The sequence below is a fragment of the Guillardia theta genome, assembly GCF_000315625.1.
Source record: "Guillardia theta CCMP2712 unplaced genomic scaffold GUITHscaffold_38, whole genome shotgun sequence".
NCBI lineage: Eukaryota > Cryptophyceae > Pyrenomonadales > Geminigeraceae > Guillardia > Guillardia theta.
This window is the reverse complement of record NW_005434636.1, coordinates 508,208-522,112: the sequence shown is the minus strand read 5'-3', so window position 1 is coordinate 522,112 and position 13,905 is coordinate 508,208. Positions and strand designations below refer to the sequence as shown.

The 13,905-nt window shown below is 53.6% G+C and overlaps 5 protein-coding genes across 5 annotated transcripts; 4 read left to right on the top strand and 1 right to left on the bottom strand.

Annotated features, from left to right (window-relative positions):
• Positions 1–449: 449 nt before the first annotated feature.
• On the top strand, positions 450–790 carry GUITHDRAFT_43884 (hypothetical protein; the record flags this gene model as incomplete). The annotated part of the gene is made up of 3 exons (XM_005831833.1): positions 450–586; positions 637–687; positions 742–790. Coding segments are annotated over 3 exons (237 nt in total), but the record flags the coding sequence as incomplete, so codon positions are not given.
• A 3,511-nt stretch (positions 791–4,301) lies between these two features.
• GUITHDRAFT_71884 (hypothetical protein) lies at positions 4,302–6,029 on the top strand (the record flags this gene model as incomplete). Its single annotated transcript, XM_005831832.1, has 5 exons — positions 4,302–4,529; positions 4,686–5,134; positions 5,181–5,319; positions 5,374–5,452; positions 5,500–6,029. Coding segments are annotated over 5 exons (1,425 nt in total), but the record flags the coding sequence as incomplete, so codon positions are not given.
• Positions 6,030–6,901: 872 nt separating this feature from the next.
• On the bottom strand, positions 6,902–7,485 carry GUITHDRAFT_51045 (hypothetical protein; the record flags this gene model as incomplete). Its single annotated transcript, XM_005831831.1, has 2 exons — positions 6,902–7,036; positions 7,096–7,485. Coding segments are annotated over 2 exons (525 nt in total), but the record flags the coding sequence as incomplete, so codon positions are not given.
• Positions 7,486–7,977: 492 nt separating this feature from the next.
• Positions 7,978–11,887, top strand: GUITHDRAFT_109326 (hypothetical protein; the record flags this gene model as incomplete). The annotated part of the gene is made up of 25 exons (XM_005831830.1): positions 7,978–8,108; positions 8,161–8,282; positions 8,336–8,375; positions 8,466–8,586; positions 8,711–8,775; positions 8,819–8,911; positions 9,023–9,065; positions 9,109–9,181; positions 9,307–9,371; positions 9,507–9,569; positions 9,621–9,660; positions 9,714–9,751; positions 9,803–9,844; positions 9,896–9,939; positions 10,295–10,328; positions 10,408–10,462; positions 10,644–10,788; positions 10,988–11,112; positions 11,162–11,220; positions 11,300–11,327; positions 11,399–11,462; positions 11,513–11,598; positions 11,648–11,674; positions 11,734–11,827; positions 11,872–11,887. The coding sequence occupies 25 exons, from the start codon at positions 7,978–7,980 to the stop codon at positions 11,885–11,887; spliced, it is 1,713 nt and encodes a 570-aa protein (XP_005831887.1).
• A 543-nt stretch (positions 11,888–12,430) lies between these two features.
• On the top strand, positions 12,431–12,818 carry GUITHDRAFT_152893 (hypothetical protein). The gene has a single exon (XM_005831829.1). The coding sequence runs from the start codon at positions 12,519–12,521 to the stop codon at positions 12,735–12,737; it is 219 nt and encodes a 72-aa protein (XP_005831886.1). The 5' UTR covers positions 12,431–12,518; the 3' UTR covers positions 12,738–12,818.
• Positions 12,819–13,905: the final 1,087 nt, after the last annotated feature.

The window sequence follows — 13,905 nt, the reverse complement described above, 5'->3', positions numbered from 1 at the left end:
CACGAGTCCGCTGTCCCTAGGACGGGACACTGGTACAAGCACCCATTATTAAATAGTACTGAGATATTATGTTTGTACCTGAATGTCTGTACCAAAATATTCTCTTAACTTCTTAAATAGTAATGATTTCTATAAATATCTTCTCTATTGCTGAGAATTGTGTAACTGAACCAGTAATGCATGTAAAAGTAATTCATGATACAAATAATAATTATTTTTAATTATGATAAGCTGTACTTATAAAATTCATGTGAATTAAAGCAGACCCGCCTCGTCAGAGCTCAACTCAGGCAAGCTGCCGGGCAAGATCAAGCAATGTCCATGTAAGTCGGCGGTGCCTCCCGTAGAGCTGACCTCCTCCTTCCCTTCCCGCCTCTCAGAAGCTGCAAGCACCTCAAACCTCGTCCTTCCTCCTCCATAGTCCGCCATAAGATCTGGTAAACTATGCTATGAACCCCAACAACAAGGGGAGTACGCAAGGGGAGGACAAATCAAAAGCCCTGAGGATATTCAAGTGTACGAAATGCCATATTGAGGTTCCCTATCACTACTTTGGTAAACAGCCAAAATTTGCCAAGCAATTGATGTAAGATCGCTTCCGGTCACTAGCCAGCGCCTAACTTCACTGCTTTACAGATTTCTTGAAGATTCGTTCATCTGTTATGATCCCTTCGCACCGGAGAAACGGTTGAGCCGCTCGATTGAGATCAGCAAGTTCATGGGCATTGATTAAAAATGCAGGCCATTGTGCTTGGGATCAAAATGTGCAGGATGCATGTCACCAGTCTGTGTCACATGGTAAGGATTGAGTTGTTGCAATCCACCCTCATTGAGTTTCTTGCACTGAAGTACGATTTTAGCTCGATCTTCTACACTAAGAGGCTGTGTGGTGAGCAACATGCTACATTGTATTCGATTCGATTCTGACAAAAATCCATTCTCAGCTGACTGCGCGAACCTGATCAAGGAAAGTCTACCACAAGAACTCCACGAGTCCATTCGAAAGTTGGGGCGCAGTTGAAGAGGTGACATCTGTCTGCAAGAGATTCAGAAGATTGAAGGCTTTGCTTGGTTTATGGTTGAATCGCTGCAAATTAAGATATGATTAGACCGTAGGAAAACATAAAAGCACAAATTTGCCTGTTTTCTCCCTCCTTTTGTCGAGATAGAATTGGTTGTTCAAGCACGAAGCTTATCATCACAACTGCATGCTTTGCTGACTCGCTACCTTGAACTGCTAGCAAGTCGTCTCACTCGTTGCGAGTTTACGATCGCTTCTGACCAGTAGAAACATCGCCCCTGTCTCGTCCCCCCCTTTGTCGGGCCGATTCCCAGACCAATTCCCTCCAGGCCCTGCCCGACTTGCCCACCCTGGCCACGCTCTCTCCTTGCTCGCTGTCCTCGCCACGGCTTGTCATGCTTCCTCAGCAGCTTCTCTCTTGTCTGCTGTCCTCGCTGTGATCCTCGTGCCGGCCTCCATCGCTGCAGGTCGCGTGGTGGGACCTCAAGTCGCGCATGGGCGGAGCCGCAAGCAAGAGCAGACCCGCGAGCAAGAGCAGAGGAAGACAGGTCGTCAAGGATGAGGCTCAGCTCAAGTGGCAACCGACTGAAGTTCAGCTGGAGCATGGGCAATGGTGGGGGTTGATGTGCAACGATGCTCCTGGAGAGTACGGAAGCCTCCGCAGGAGGAGCGAGGAGAGGTACACCGGGTTCTTTCAGGATGAGAAAGCTCACTTGCTGGGAAGGCTGGTGACCCAAAAAGGCTCTCGGTATGTCGGTGAATTCCAACAAGACCAGAGGCAGGGAGTTGGAACTCAATTCCAAATCAACGGAAACTTCGTACGGGCAAACTGGAGCAAGAATCTCCTCGACGGATATGGGGTTTCCTACCAACTTTCAGAGGACGGCAATACGTATGAAACTATCGAAGGCCTCTGGTCCAATGATAAGATAGAATGTGCGATAATCGGAGAGCTCGATAAAGATGTTAGCGATAACTTCTTGGAGATTCGAAGGAAAAGATTTGTTTTCTTCGACGAGGAAGGGAATGAAATTGAAGAACCATACTCGGCTAAATCACGGAGGCATCACGAAACTCGGATCGAAGTGCAGAGGATCGGAACTAAAGCTATCCATCTGCTGAAGATCTTCACCAACTTCCACGAAAACCTCATGGTCTCTATGGAACAGGTTGCGATGGAAGGAGATGGCGGTGAAAGACTCCAAACCGTCTGGGCAGAAGCGAAGTCAGCACTTCTCGATGAGTTAGCAGAGACAGACGACAAGGTAGAAGCAATCATTCGAGCCTCCAACGACTCTCTTCTCCGCCACGCTTCCTTAGCTTCCATCGGCGAGCAGGCGCAAGAGAGGGAGCGATCCGACAAGGCAGCCCATGACAAGATCGGCAACGCCATCTCGAGAGCCAAGGAATATGAACGCGAGGCCCATGAGAGAATGAAGGAGGTCAAGGCCCTTCAAGCGCAGAAGAACGCTGCTAGCAAGTCCTTGCACCTCCTAGAAACGAAACTGAGGAGTCTGAACGAGAACTTGAATGCGTCCATTGAAGAGAAGACTTCAGCTTGGCAAAACCATTCCAAGGCACAAGAAGATATGCAACTCAGCGAGATTGCGATGAATGAGATGCGTCAAAACCTTGAAAAAGTGCAGGAGAACATCAGAAAGGATACAGAGGATCTGAAGAAACTCAACCAGGACTATGACTTCTTTAAAGAACAGCTGCACTCACAGGCTTTCCATGGAAAGCAAGACGAGAATGATACAGACTTTCACCAGATGTTCAATTCCACTCTGACAGCAATTCAAGAAAGAAAAGAATCTTTGGCATCGAAGATCAAAGCTGGTAAATCCCATCTTCCACAGGTACTGCAAAGCACGAAGTTACTTGAATCATGTCGAATTGATGCCATCTAGATCAAAATGCAAAGTTTCAAAAAGGACACGGATTTTCAAGACAAAGAACAAGCAAGTATTGCTCCTAGATTGCTGGGTCTGAAACTTGCGCAGACGTTCTTAATGCTGGAGAAAACACTCCAGAAAGTGAACGAAAAATACGACGATTGTAACAGGCAAATCAATGAGACTGAGACTATGATTCGAGACACAGCAGATATTGTCTCCTCAGATTGACAACCTAAGAAGACACTCTGACATAATGTTCTCAGATGAAAGACCTGGATATCAAGATCGAAGAAGCCAACGCGGAATCAACTCGTCTCAGCGAAGAGTCTCGGAGGAGCCTCGAGACCGTGAAGAAGCTCCTCAACATTTCGGTTGTCTCCGAGCAGTCAGGCGACATCGCCGAGTATGAGGCTCAGCTGGAGGAGCTGCACAACAGGTCAGCTGGACTTCTCCTGGGCTACTCAGTGAGTGACAACTTGATCAGCCACTTGATGTTGAAGAATGAAATCGAAGAGACCCAAGACGCTGCTAGCCTTGATGACCTGATAGTACGTCGAGCCCTGAGGGCGCCAGGCTGTTCCTGAGATTTGTTTGCAGGACATTTCAGGAAAAGACTTCTTAGCCAACGCGGAGAAACATGATATGTGGTTCTTGGATTATTCCGACTTCGATCAACTTCAACCCGATGTTTTTATATATCAGAAACATGAAAGAAAAGCTCTGTATGAACTTATTTGAAAAGAGGTTGCACTAGCTGAGTCATCAAAGGTATAAAGGACAACTGAAAGACGGAAAAAGGCATGGCATTGGGAAGCTGATACAATTCCAAGCTTCGGTTGACATCGACTTGAAAGCAAATCACTTCATAGGTGCTGTGCTGGATTTGTGAGAGTTGCCTGACCGACGACTCGTCTCCTTACCTCAGGATCTGCTTTGAAAAGTCAGCAGACGGCTTTCTACGATGGCGAATGGCTTGAAGGGGCTCCGCATCAGCGAGGAGTGATGGAAATTCTCTCGTTCGGTCGATACGAGGGAGAGTGGAAGAATGGAAAGAGACACGGCGAGGGAAAGTTTGAAGACAAATATGGTGAAGGGAGATGAATGAAACTCAAGTGATCGTGTTGACGCAGGAAACGAGTATGATGGACAGTGGCAGAGAGGGTTAAGATCTGGTCAAGGAAGGGAGTCAAGAATCTCCGGTGAAGTCTACCACGGAGAATGGAAGGCAGGAATGAAAGAGGGCCACGGGAAGCTGGTCCGAGGCTCCTTGTACGAGTACGAGGGCAGGTGGAAGAGAGGGAAGATGCACGGGATAGGAACGTTGCGAGATAGACCTCTGTCGTACACCGGAGAGTTCAGGTGCAGACGTTGCTGTCCTATCGCTTGTCTTCACGTCTGCTCGCAGGAACGGAGAGATCGCCGGGAAAGGGCATATGGTCCTTTCGGAGCTAGAGGAGTACAAAGGAGAGTTCGCAGCGGGATTGCGACATGGCAACGGCATCATGATCTTTGAGGACGATCGACGTTACAACGGGGAGTGGCTGCGGGGCGAGATGGAGGGGTACGGAGTGATGTCCTACCGCAACGGGGACGAGTACAACGGCCCCTTCGTGCATGGGATGCGACATGGACCGAGAGGGTCCTATGAGTTCAAGGAGTTGGATGGGGCACCAGCGACGTACATCGGGCCCTTCGAGAGAGACAAGATGCGAGGGGTAGCCAAGATCACCTGGAAGGACGGCAGGTCGTACGAGGGGAACAATGAGGGAGGCGTCAAGGCGGGACGAGGAGTCATGTTGTACAGGGACGGCAGCAGGTACGACGGGGACTGGATGAACGGGAAGCGAAGTGGAATAGGGAAGTTCGAGTATGCCAACGGGAATGTGTATGAGGGGCTGTTCGAAAACGACGAGTGTGATGGATGGGGCAAGTGCGAGTTCAAGGACGGGGCCATGTACATGGGAGAGTGGAAGGGGAACGAGATGAATGGGGAAGGAACCCTGCAAGACAAGGATGGAGGGAAATTCAAGGGCGTCTTCGTCAACGGAAGACTGGAAGGAGATGGAGAGTACTCGCATCCTAACGGACACACGTACAGGGGAGAGTGGGTGGCCAACGAGAAGAGCGGAGAAGGGATGGAAGTGTTTGCGGATGGATCGTCTTACCACGGGCAGTACGAGCACGGGAAGGCTCATGGGCTCGGCATGGCGCTGAGGTGAAGGTGATGAAGACTGAGAGTCAGAGACTGAGGCGATGATCAGGCAGGACGGAAGGAAGTACACCGGGAGGTGGAAAGAAGGGTTGCGACACGGGGAGGGGACGGAGGTTGAAGCAGATGGGGTAGCACAATACAGCGGGGAGTGGGCCTCTGATCAGAGCAAGCTAGGGAAAGGGAAGATGGTGAGTAGAAGGAGAGACGACCAATGGAGTGATAGATCAACACGCTTCCAACAGGTCTACTCCGACGGCTCTTCCTACGATGGAGCATGGAGGGAGCAGAGGTATCATGGCTTCGGCATCTTCCAATCTGCTGGTGCCACCATGTTTTCGCACTGGCCGTCCTGCGCTGACTCTACGCAGACGGGTACAAGTATGCCGGCGAATGGGTCGAGGGACTGCAAGACGGGATAGGACGAGAGGAGCAGTGGAGGCAGGATGGGACCCTAACCTCGTCCTTCCAAGGAGAGTTCAAGCAGGGGAAGCGCAGAGGAAGGGGGTCAGAGGTCCAGCCTGACGGCATCGTACAAGTCGGTGAGTCATGGAGGAGCACGTTTGACATTCGAGCATCGATTCTTGTGCAGGAATTTTCAATGACAACAAGATCGTTCAGTCCCTCCTCAGCAGCTCACATCAAGGCACCACAAGTGCTGCTTCTCCTGCACATGTTGGGCTTGTCTTGTCCCTCGTCTCCCTCTCATCCTCTGACACCTTGCAGGCTGATGGAGACGAGCAGCATGGAGAGAAGGTCTGACCCGCACGAGGCAGCTAAGCCTTCCTCAGAGCCCGAGCATGGACAACGTTGGGAGCTCCTCGATGTGAGGGGGAGCAGCAGGGCCGTCAAGCTCTTTGTTGACGATGCTGTTAGTGAAAGGGACTTACCCATGCTATGATGCCGCCGAGCAGCAACCAGCTCTCAATATCTTTAGTCGCTCCTCGGTTGACTACTGTACATGCTGTGGGTATTGTTATGTTGATTCCCTCTGCTCTCATGCTACCGGACGGCCTCTGTGGCGGCAGCTCTAGATCGAGCAAGCGCATGTCGCATGCTGTGAGAATCGCATTCGAGGGATGATGTGCTGATGCCCCAGCTCAGCTGGAGGGTGAGAAACTGAACAAGATCCTCTTAGCTCAGCGGCGGCTGCTCCTCAAACCTCCTCAGTCACAAGGAGTACTCCCCCTCTCAACTTGCTGATGGTGGTAGTTGTCCGCTGTCTTTGCGGAACTCAACGTCATGCTAGTGAGCAGTGGAAGTTACAACGATGCAAGAGCCAAGATGTGTGGATGAAACTCTTCGAGAAGAGCTGCACAGAAAGCATGAGGGTGCGTCAGCAGTCTCCATAGACCTGCTATGAGAGTCGCTCTAGTACTCCTTACACAAGGGTTCATTGGAGACCAAAAAATGAAATATCTGCAAGTAATGAATGTGAAGGTTCGACAGGAGCAAAAGAGAACAAGTGGAGACAGGTCACTTCGCCTTGTCTTCAGCTGTCTCCTCGTCCTGCTGCACTGGATTCCCGTCGTTCTCGCTGTCTGCCTGCAGATTGTGCGCCGTGTCGTCGCCTGCGCTGCTCAGCCCAGGGTTCTCGTCGGGCTGCTCGACTGCAGCCGCTGCTTCCGGACGTTGGGGGCTCGGAGGTGGAGGCTGGGAGGAGCTTGAGGGTGAGGGAGATGCTTCTTCTGCTGGGCACCGCGAGGTAGAACGGATCTGCTGCAGCAGGTCATCGGCTGACAGCTCGCGGTTGATGTAGGCGAGAATGACATCGAGCTCCCCGTCTCGCCGCAGGGTTCCGATCCAGAAGTCGACGAGGGAGTCCGAGCACCTTGACAAGAGCTTGGAGTCCAGCGTCTCGTACGCTAGGAAGAAGACAAGAGGCAGCTTGTAGTGCTCGAAGCCAACCTGCTCCCCCCCCACCGCTCTCGTCAGGGGTTGATACGACAGCATGGACATCAACTTACCTCTCCTAGCCACTTGAGGACTCTTGAGACTCGCAGCCAGTTGTGAGCCCTCTGATTCAGGTTGTTCAATCGCTCTCTGAAGTTCTCGCTCCTCCTGAGCTCTCCGGTCACAAAGTTCACGACATCAGCCCCGTAGAAGCGCATCATCATGGCGTAAGAGCGCTTCATCCTCTCTCGGATCTGAGGGTCCGCCTTCATCCTCTCTGCCTCGTGCACCTGCAGGACCTGCGCGTTGGCGTTCATCCCCTCCTCGTGGATGGGGAACAACCACTGCACGTAACCATGGTGGGTCTCTAGCAGCCGCATGTCGTCCTTCCATTCGTTCAGGATCACTTCGATCAAGGCGCCATGGGGAGAGGAGGGGATCTCGTTGCGGTAGAACCGAAGGTTGGAGGAGCAGGAGGGAGCGTTGGGTACTCTGCCATCGTAGCGCCTGCGGTAGCTCCTCGTGCTCCTCTCCTGCGTCGCATCCTCCCTGGTTACCCTCGCCATGTCGCCCGCCCGTGGCCCTTGTCGGAGGGCTTGCACTCTTACGAAACAATTTGTGTATCGTTGTGGATACTTTTGACCCCGATTTTCACCACCACCCACCAGGTGCCCTTTACTACCCCCTGATTTCCCTCAAGTTCCCGACCACCACGTACTTCGTCCTCCCGACGATCGAAGTATTCCCGACAGTGCAGGAAGGGGCGAGGAGAAAGAGGGAAGGGGAGGGAGAAGAAGAGATCAGGACAGGTATCAGGGGGACGAGGAGAGACAGGCAGAAGGTAGTGGAGTAGCTGACGTCAACTTGTCGTACAAGCTGAGGAAAACATGGGCTTTGCATGATCGTAAGGTAGAGAGACGTGGTACGTACAGCGAGAGCTGGACGAGTCTTTGAACATGATGGAGGGGACAATCTTGATCCCCCCTGACGACTTGTCTGCCATCAGCCGTTCCGTTGTCAAGATTGTTGAGATGAAGCGGGACGACGATGTTTTGCAGGACTCCACGGAAGAAATGCCTCCCCGAAGGTGCCACTGCCTTCGAGTCCTTTGACCCTCCTTGACTTGCGCTTGTTTCAAGACCGAGCATCGATCAGGCTGGCTGGAAATCCTTCCTTGCACACCCATTCCGCTCAGCAGCAGACTACATGAAGCGACTGGAAGCGAACTTCGGATGGAAGTTTCTCGTCATGTTGCTGTCGGGTAGTGCGCCAAGTCTTTAAGAAGCTCACTCTGACTTGCTGCCTCTCCCTCAGCTTACTTCGGCGTCAAGGGAGCTCTCTACACATTCACAGGGTCCGTCTTCCTCAACCTCCTCCGCCTCCGCCTCCTCCTCCTCCCCGCTGCTCCTTCTTTTTCAGCTCCATGACCGAAACGCCCTCTCAGGCTCGTTCAGCTTCCCTACTATAAGAAGCTCGGGGTGGACGGCAGGCAGTATCAGATCTATGGCTCTATCGCAGTCACTCCCTTCGCCATGAAAGGATTCTTCGGCACAATCTCTGATGTGGTACTGCCTGCCTCCTCCAAATCCACGTCCTTGTGGACTTGAACCCTTTTTCCCTTTCTCTTGCTCCTTCCTTTGTCTGCCCCTTCCCTTGTCGTCCTCGATCTTCAGGTCACTCTGCACGTAGTGGCCGATGGCGGGATATCACAAGAACTCCTACATCCTCCTAGCTGCCGCCCTGGGCTCTTTGAGGTAACGTCAGTTCTCCTCGAGTCTTTCTTTGACGGGCTTGTAGCTTCCTCTTGCTGGGAAGTTTCAAGCTTTCTGCCGGCATGTCTGCTTGCCTCTTCTTCCTTGCGAGCGTGGAAACTGCTGTGGTGGACCTACTGTAAGGAGGAGGAGGAGGAGGAGGAGGAGGAGGAGGAGGAGGAGGAGGAGGAGGAGGAGGAGGAGGAGGAGGAGGAAGCTGGAGTCGGTGCTTTCTGAAGGCTAATCTCAGGTGCGAAGGGAAGTACGCAGAGCTGATGCGCATGCGACCGCATGTATCCCTAGCCTTGCTGCCTCTCTTGCTCACGTCCTGCTCAGACGGGAGGAGACATCGTCACCTGGGTGTGGGCGACCTACCATGTGGGAAGTTTATGTGCAGCTGGGATAACAGGTCAGAAGAAGCTCTAAGCTGTCCATTCTCCTTTGTCGAGACGATCTCGCGCTCCCTCCCCACTTAAGAGGAGATCCTCTGCTAGTGCCTCTCAGTGCCTCCTCCTCATCGCGATCGCTCACCAGGCCCTATCTCGGACAAGGGACACATCTCGAGTATCTTCTGGATCTGCTTTCCTATAGCAGCACAGGTGGATGAGGAGAGGATGGGAGGGGATGGGCGGCTGAAAAACGAGAGGAAGCAACAGCAACAGCAACAGGAGAGGGAGAGGAAAGGAAGGGCATCAGGGCAAACAGTCTTTTCCTGGTCGTCTGACATGCCGCAGGTCATGATTCCAGTAGCCCTCGGCTGGCTGAGCGACCCTGTACAACCTGCGTCGATGAGAGGAGTAGGGCGACGAGCTGGGAGGGCGCTGGGTTCCGCTGACGCTGCTTCACAGTTCCGATGGAACAAGTTCAAAGAGCACCAGAAGCTCTTCGGTCCGTTCCTGCTCCTCAAGTTGCTCCTCTTTGACATGCTAGCTTATCTCCAGGTCTTGCGCTCTGCATGGCCCTTGCCGCTCTAGTGCAAGTATTCTCCTGCTGCCCTGAAAGCGCCAGCTGACCGTCTCCTTCCTCGCAGGCGATCATCAACCTCTACTTCTCTAAGCAGATTGCCGTGCAGGTGAGTCCGGAGCTGCTCTCCCTGTGAGATTGACCCCGCTCGCTCCATCAGCTCGGCTATACCATCACAGTATCTGCCGTCCTGTGTGTGATGGCGTGAGACTTTGATTTCCTGCCTTCGCTCTTCCTCTTCCTCTTCCTCGTCCTCTTCCTCGTCCTCTTCTCTCCCCTCCTCTGCTCCTCTTCTTCACCCTTTTGCTGCTACTGATCGTTTCTATTCCAGACAATTTTGCTTACCTCGTCGTCTTGCTCTCTGCAATCTCTTCATGTTTTTGGACGCCGCTCTCTACGTTCAAATGTCGACCTTCCTCCCTTTCTCCGCCCAAAACTTCTTCCCCCTTACCTCCTTACCCATCTTCCGCCTCCTCTCCTCTGTCGCTTCTTTCCCATCCTTTCTCCTCTCTCCTCGCCTTGAAACTCTCTGTGCGCTGTGTGACGGAAACATCGGCAGAGGAGGAGCGCTCGACTACTGGTTCACTGCTGAGGTGCCTCCTCCTCCTCCTCCTCCTCCTCCTCCTCCTCCTCCTCCTCCTCCCCCTGTCATCAAATCTGACACTTTCGCAGGAGGAGTGCGTGCCTGGCGGTCCTCACTTCGACTACACCTACTACAGCACCTACGGTACCACTCATTCTCCTCCCCTCTCGATCTTCCCGACTTGCCAACCCTCTTCTACTGCCCTTCTCCTACTGCCCCTCTCCCTCTTCCTCTCCCTCTCCCTTCCCTCTCCCTCCTCCTCTCCCTCTCCCTTCCCTCTCCCTCTTCCCTCCTGTCCTCTTCTCTCCTCGTCACGCCTTGTCAGTTCGCATCGTCGGATCCATAGCCGCATGGGCCGGCGTCATCCTCTTCCAGGCGATCATGGGAAACTGGCGGCTACGTCGCATTTTCTGGGTCTCGGTGGTTCTGCGATGTGCCGGGGGGATTTTTGACATCCTCATCGTCAATCGGTGGAACCGAAGGCTTGGTGAGCAGGAGGGAGGAGGGAGGAGGAACGGAAGAGATAAGGAGGGACGAGCACGCAGGGGGTTGGGGCGAATGCTTGTGAGTCTCTGTGAGGGAGGGGAGGAAGGGATGGAGAGGGGTAAGGATGGGGAGGAGAGAAGGACAAGAACGAGATCGAGGATGTAGAGTGACTGGATGGGACAGGGATATCGGACAAGACCATGTACATGGTGATCTTTTTTGTGGTTCTCTGCATCGAATGACGGGAGGCAAGATCGGGGACGCCATCATCTACGAAGTTTGCTATACCCTCAACTTCATGCCTGCCGGTGAGCTCGTCGAGCGCGAGGAGAAGCAGAGGAGCTGACGTGGATCCAGTCGTTCTCACCTCGAAGCTCTGCGCGAAGGACCTGGAAGCCACGACCTACGCGATGCTCGTGAGGCAGCTTTCTCTCCTTCCTCTCCTCGCTCCTCCTCCCTCTCATCCTCGAGCTTGTGCTGACGTCATCATTCAAGGCCGGCTTCCAGAACTTCGGTCAGCAAGGTGAGAAGCATTTTTGGCGGTTTATTGAAGCCGGGATCAGCTAGAGAGGAAGTTTGACAACATGCCTCCAGTCTCCCGCACTGTCGGCGTCTTCTTCATCACCATCTTCAACATCCGCACAGACGCGCCTTGCAGGTAGACAGCAAGTTTGTCAGTCAGACTTGAGCATGTGAGGTAATCTTCAGCTGGGACGGCCTGTCTCTCCTGATCGCCGTCGCGCACATCTTCCTGCCTCTTCTCCTCGTCCCCCTCACCTTCTACTTGATCCCTGGTGGGGTCGAGCTGCTGCCTCCCTCCTGTTGTTGACGCTCTGCCGACAGATCTCAAGATCACCGACGATCTTCTCGGTGGAGCTCGTAGGGGGAGGGGAGACGAGGGGATCGCACTGAGACTTGTCGTGCCGCAGGCGGCACGGGAGCCCCGCAGGAGGAGGAGGAGGAGAGCGATAGGAGGGAGAGAGAGATGAGCAACGTGTCTGATCTGTCGATCAAGTCAGACAGGTCCGTCTGGTCCTGCTCAAACCAAGCTGACGATGCTGGATCAGAGCGCCTCTGCTGTAAAAGGAGCGTTTGTCCTCGTGAGGCATGTGGGGTGAGCGGAGGGGAAGAGGGAGGACTTCATGAGCTGCTACCTGCCCTCTGCTAGTCAAACAGACTCTGCGTGCTCCCCTGGTCCCGCAGGCTCGCCTTGCCCAGCTGGTGCTTGAGGTCGAGCTGGAAGGAGCGCTCGGAACCGCCTTGAATTAACTTCTTGGGCCGGAAGTTCTGTAGTATCTGGAACTGTGGGAGGCTCTCAGCGATCGACGACTTTCGGCTCCCGGGCGCCGACTTGGCCTCGTCCTTGTTGTTGAGCATCCGCAGGAGATCGTCCTCGTCCTCCGAGTTCCGAGACTTGGCCACTGATGCAGGCATCAACGTGTGGCTAGGAGGGAGCAGGAGCAGGGGCAAGGAAGAGGGAGTGGAAGAGGGACGAGGGACAAGGGACGAGGAGGAGGAGGAAGGAACAGGTTCACTTGCGACTGTTCTGACCTGGGGAGAGGCTGTTGGACCTTGGCAAACTTTGTGCTAGAGGAGATGTATTTGTGCTTGACCCTCCTGGACCTCGCAAGCTTTGTGCCAGAGGCGACGAGTGCACGCTTGACCCTCCTGTGCGCTTCGGGAGGGCGTCGAGGAGGCCTGGAGGAGGAGGGGGATGCTGGAGGAGCTTCTTGGTCTTGCTATCAACTCGGAAGGAAGGTGGAGGGCTCGTTTTTTCGCTCTCTGCGATTCTTGCCAAGGCTCTCCGGATTTTTTTTGCCAACTTCTCTGCGTTTGGGTTGTCTTCATCGGCCTGCAGAGGCGTGAGTCCTCCTCCACCACCACGACCACCTTCTCCTTCTCCTCCTTCTCCTCCTCATCATCATCCTCATAAGTGTTTGTGCCTACCTGAAAAGCAACAAACATTTGCAGCAAACTGTTGCACACGACCTCGGGCAATAAATTCTTTGACTCCAACCTGCGAAGAGGACGGTGGAGTCATCGCATCAAGGCCCACAATTCATCCTCTCTCACTCTCCCAGACGGTGAAACGCATGGCTCATGGACATGTAGTCCTCTTCCTCGGTGAACTGAGAGTAGGTTGGCTCCTCCTCAAAGCTCAAGTCCACTTGCTCGAACGAGGCTCCTTCTTGCGACGCAGGTCCTTTCTCATGGCTTCCACCCGGACGAGCATCCTTGACGACCTGAGGTCGTTGAGCTGAAGGCAGGGGACTGTCGAGATATCCTTGAACGATGACAAGACCAAGTGTCAAAATACAACCACGTGACAGCATCGCGCAAGATACCGCTGGATGTTGAGGAATGTGCCTTGCCAACAGCAGTAGTAGAGTCTCTATTACTGAGCAAAAGATGTCAATCACAAGTCGTGTCCATGATTTCAATAGCACTGATCGTCTGACGAGTGAGGGGCTCTGCCCTTGACGACGAGGACATTCTTGCTTCCTGTTGACATGCTGCTCTGGTTGTCTTGACTGGCGTAGCTCTCGAGGTCTTGGTCGAAGGAGGAGCGGAATTTAGAGTTCAAGTATCCATACCCCCTCACCTTGGAGTTGCGGATTGATTCGTTGCTGACTGGGACTGACCGGTCCAAACCCTTCATGCTTCAGCCGCCATCCGCACTGAAACTACTCCTCTTCCAAGGGGGAAAGAAAGCGATACCTGAGGCACTGTTAAGTTTGAAGATTTGGTAGAGATAAACAATCCTCAAGCATCTTATTACCAACCCCCAGTCATAGTGTCCTCTTGCTCCCTATCATGCTATCGCACTCTCATCTCTCCCTTGACACACTTCGCTCCCTCACCTCGCTCCCTCACCTCGCTCCCTCACCTCGCTCCCTCACCTCGCTCCCTCACCTCGCTCCCTCACGTCGCTCCCTCACGTCGCTCCCTCACGTCGCTCCCTCACCTCGCTCCCTCACCTCGCTCCCTCACCTCGCTCCCTCACCTCGCTCCCTCACTTGGCTCCCTCACTTGGCTCCCTCACTTGGCTCCCTCACTTCGCTCCCTCACCTCGCTCCCTCACCTCGCTCCCTCACCTCGCT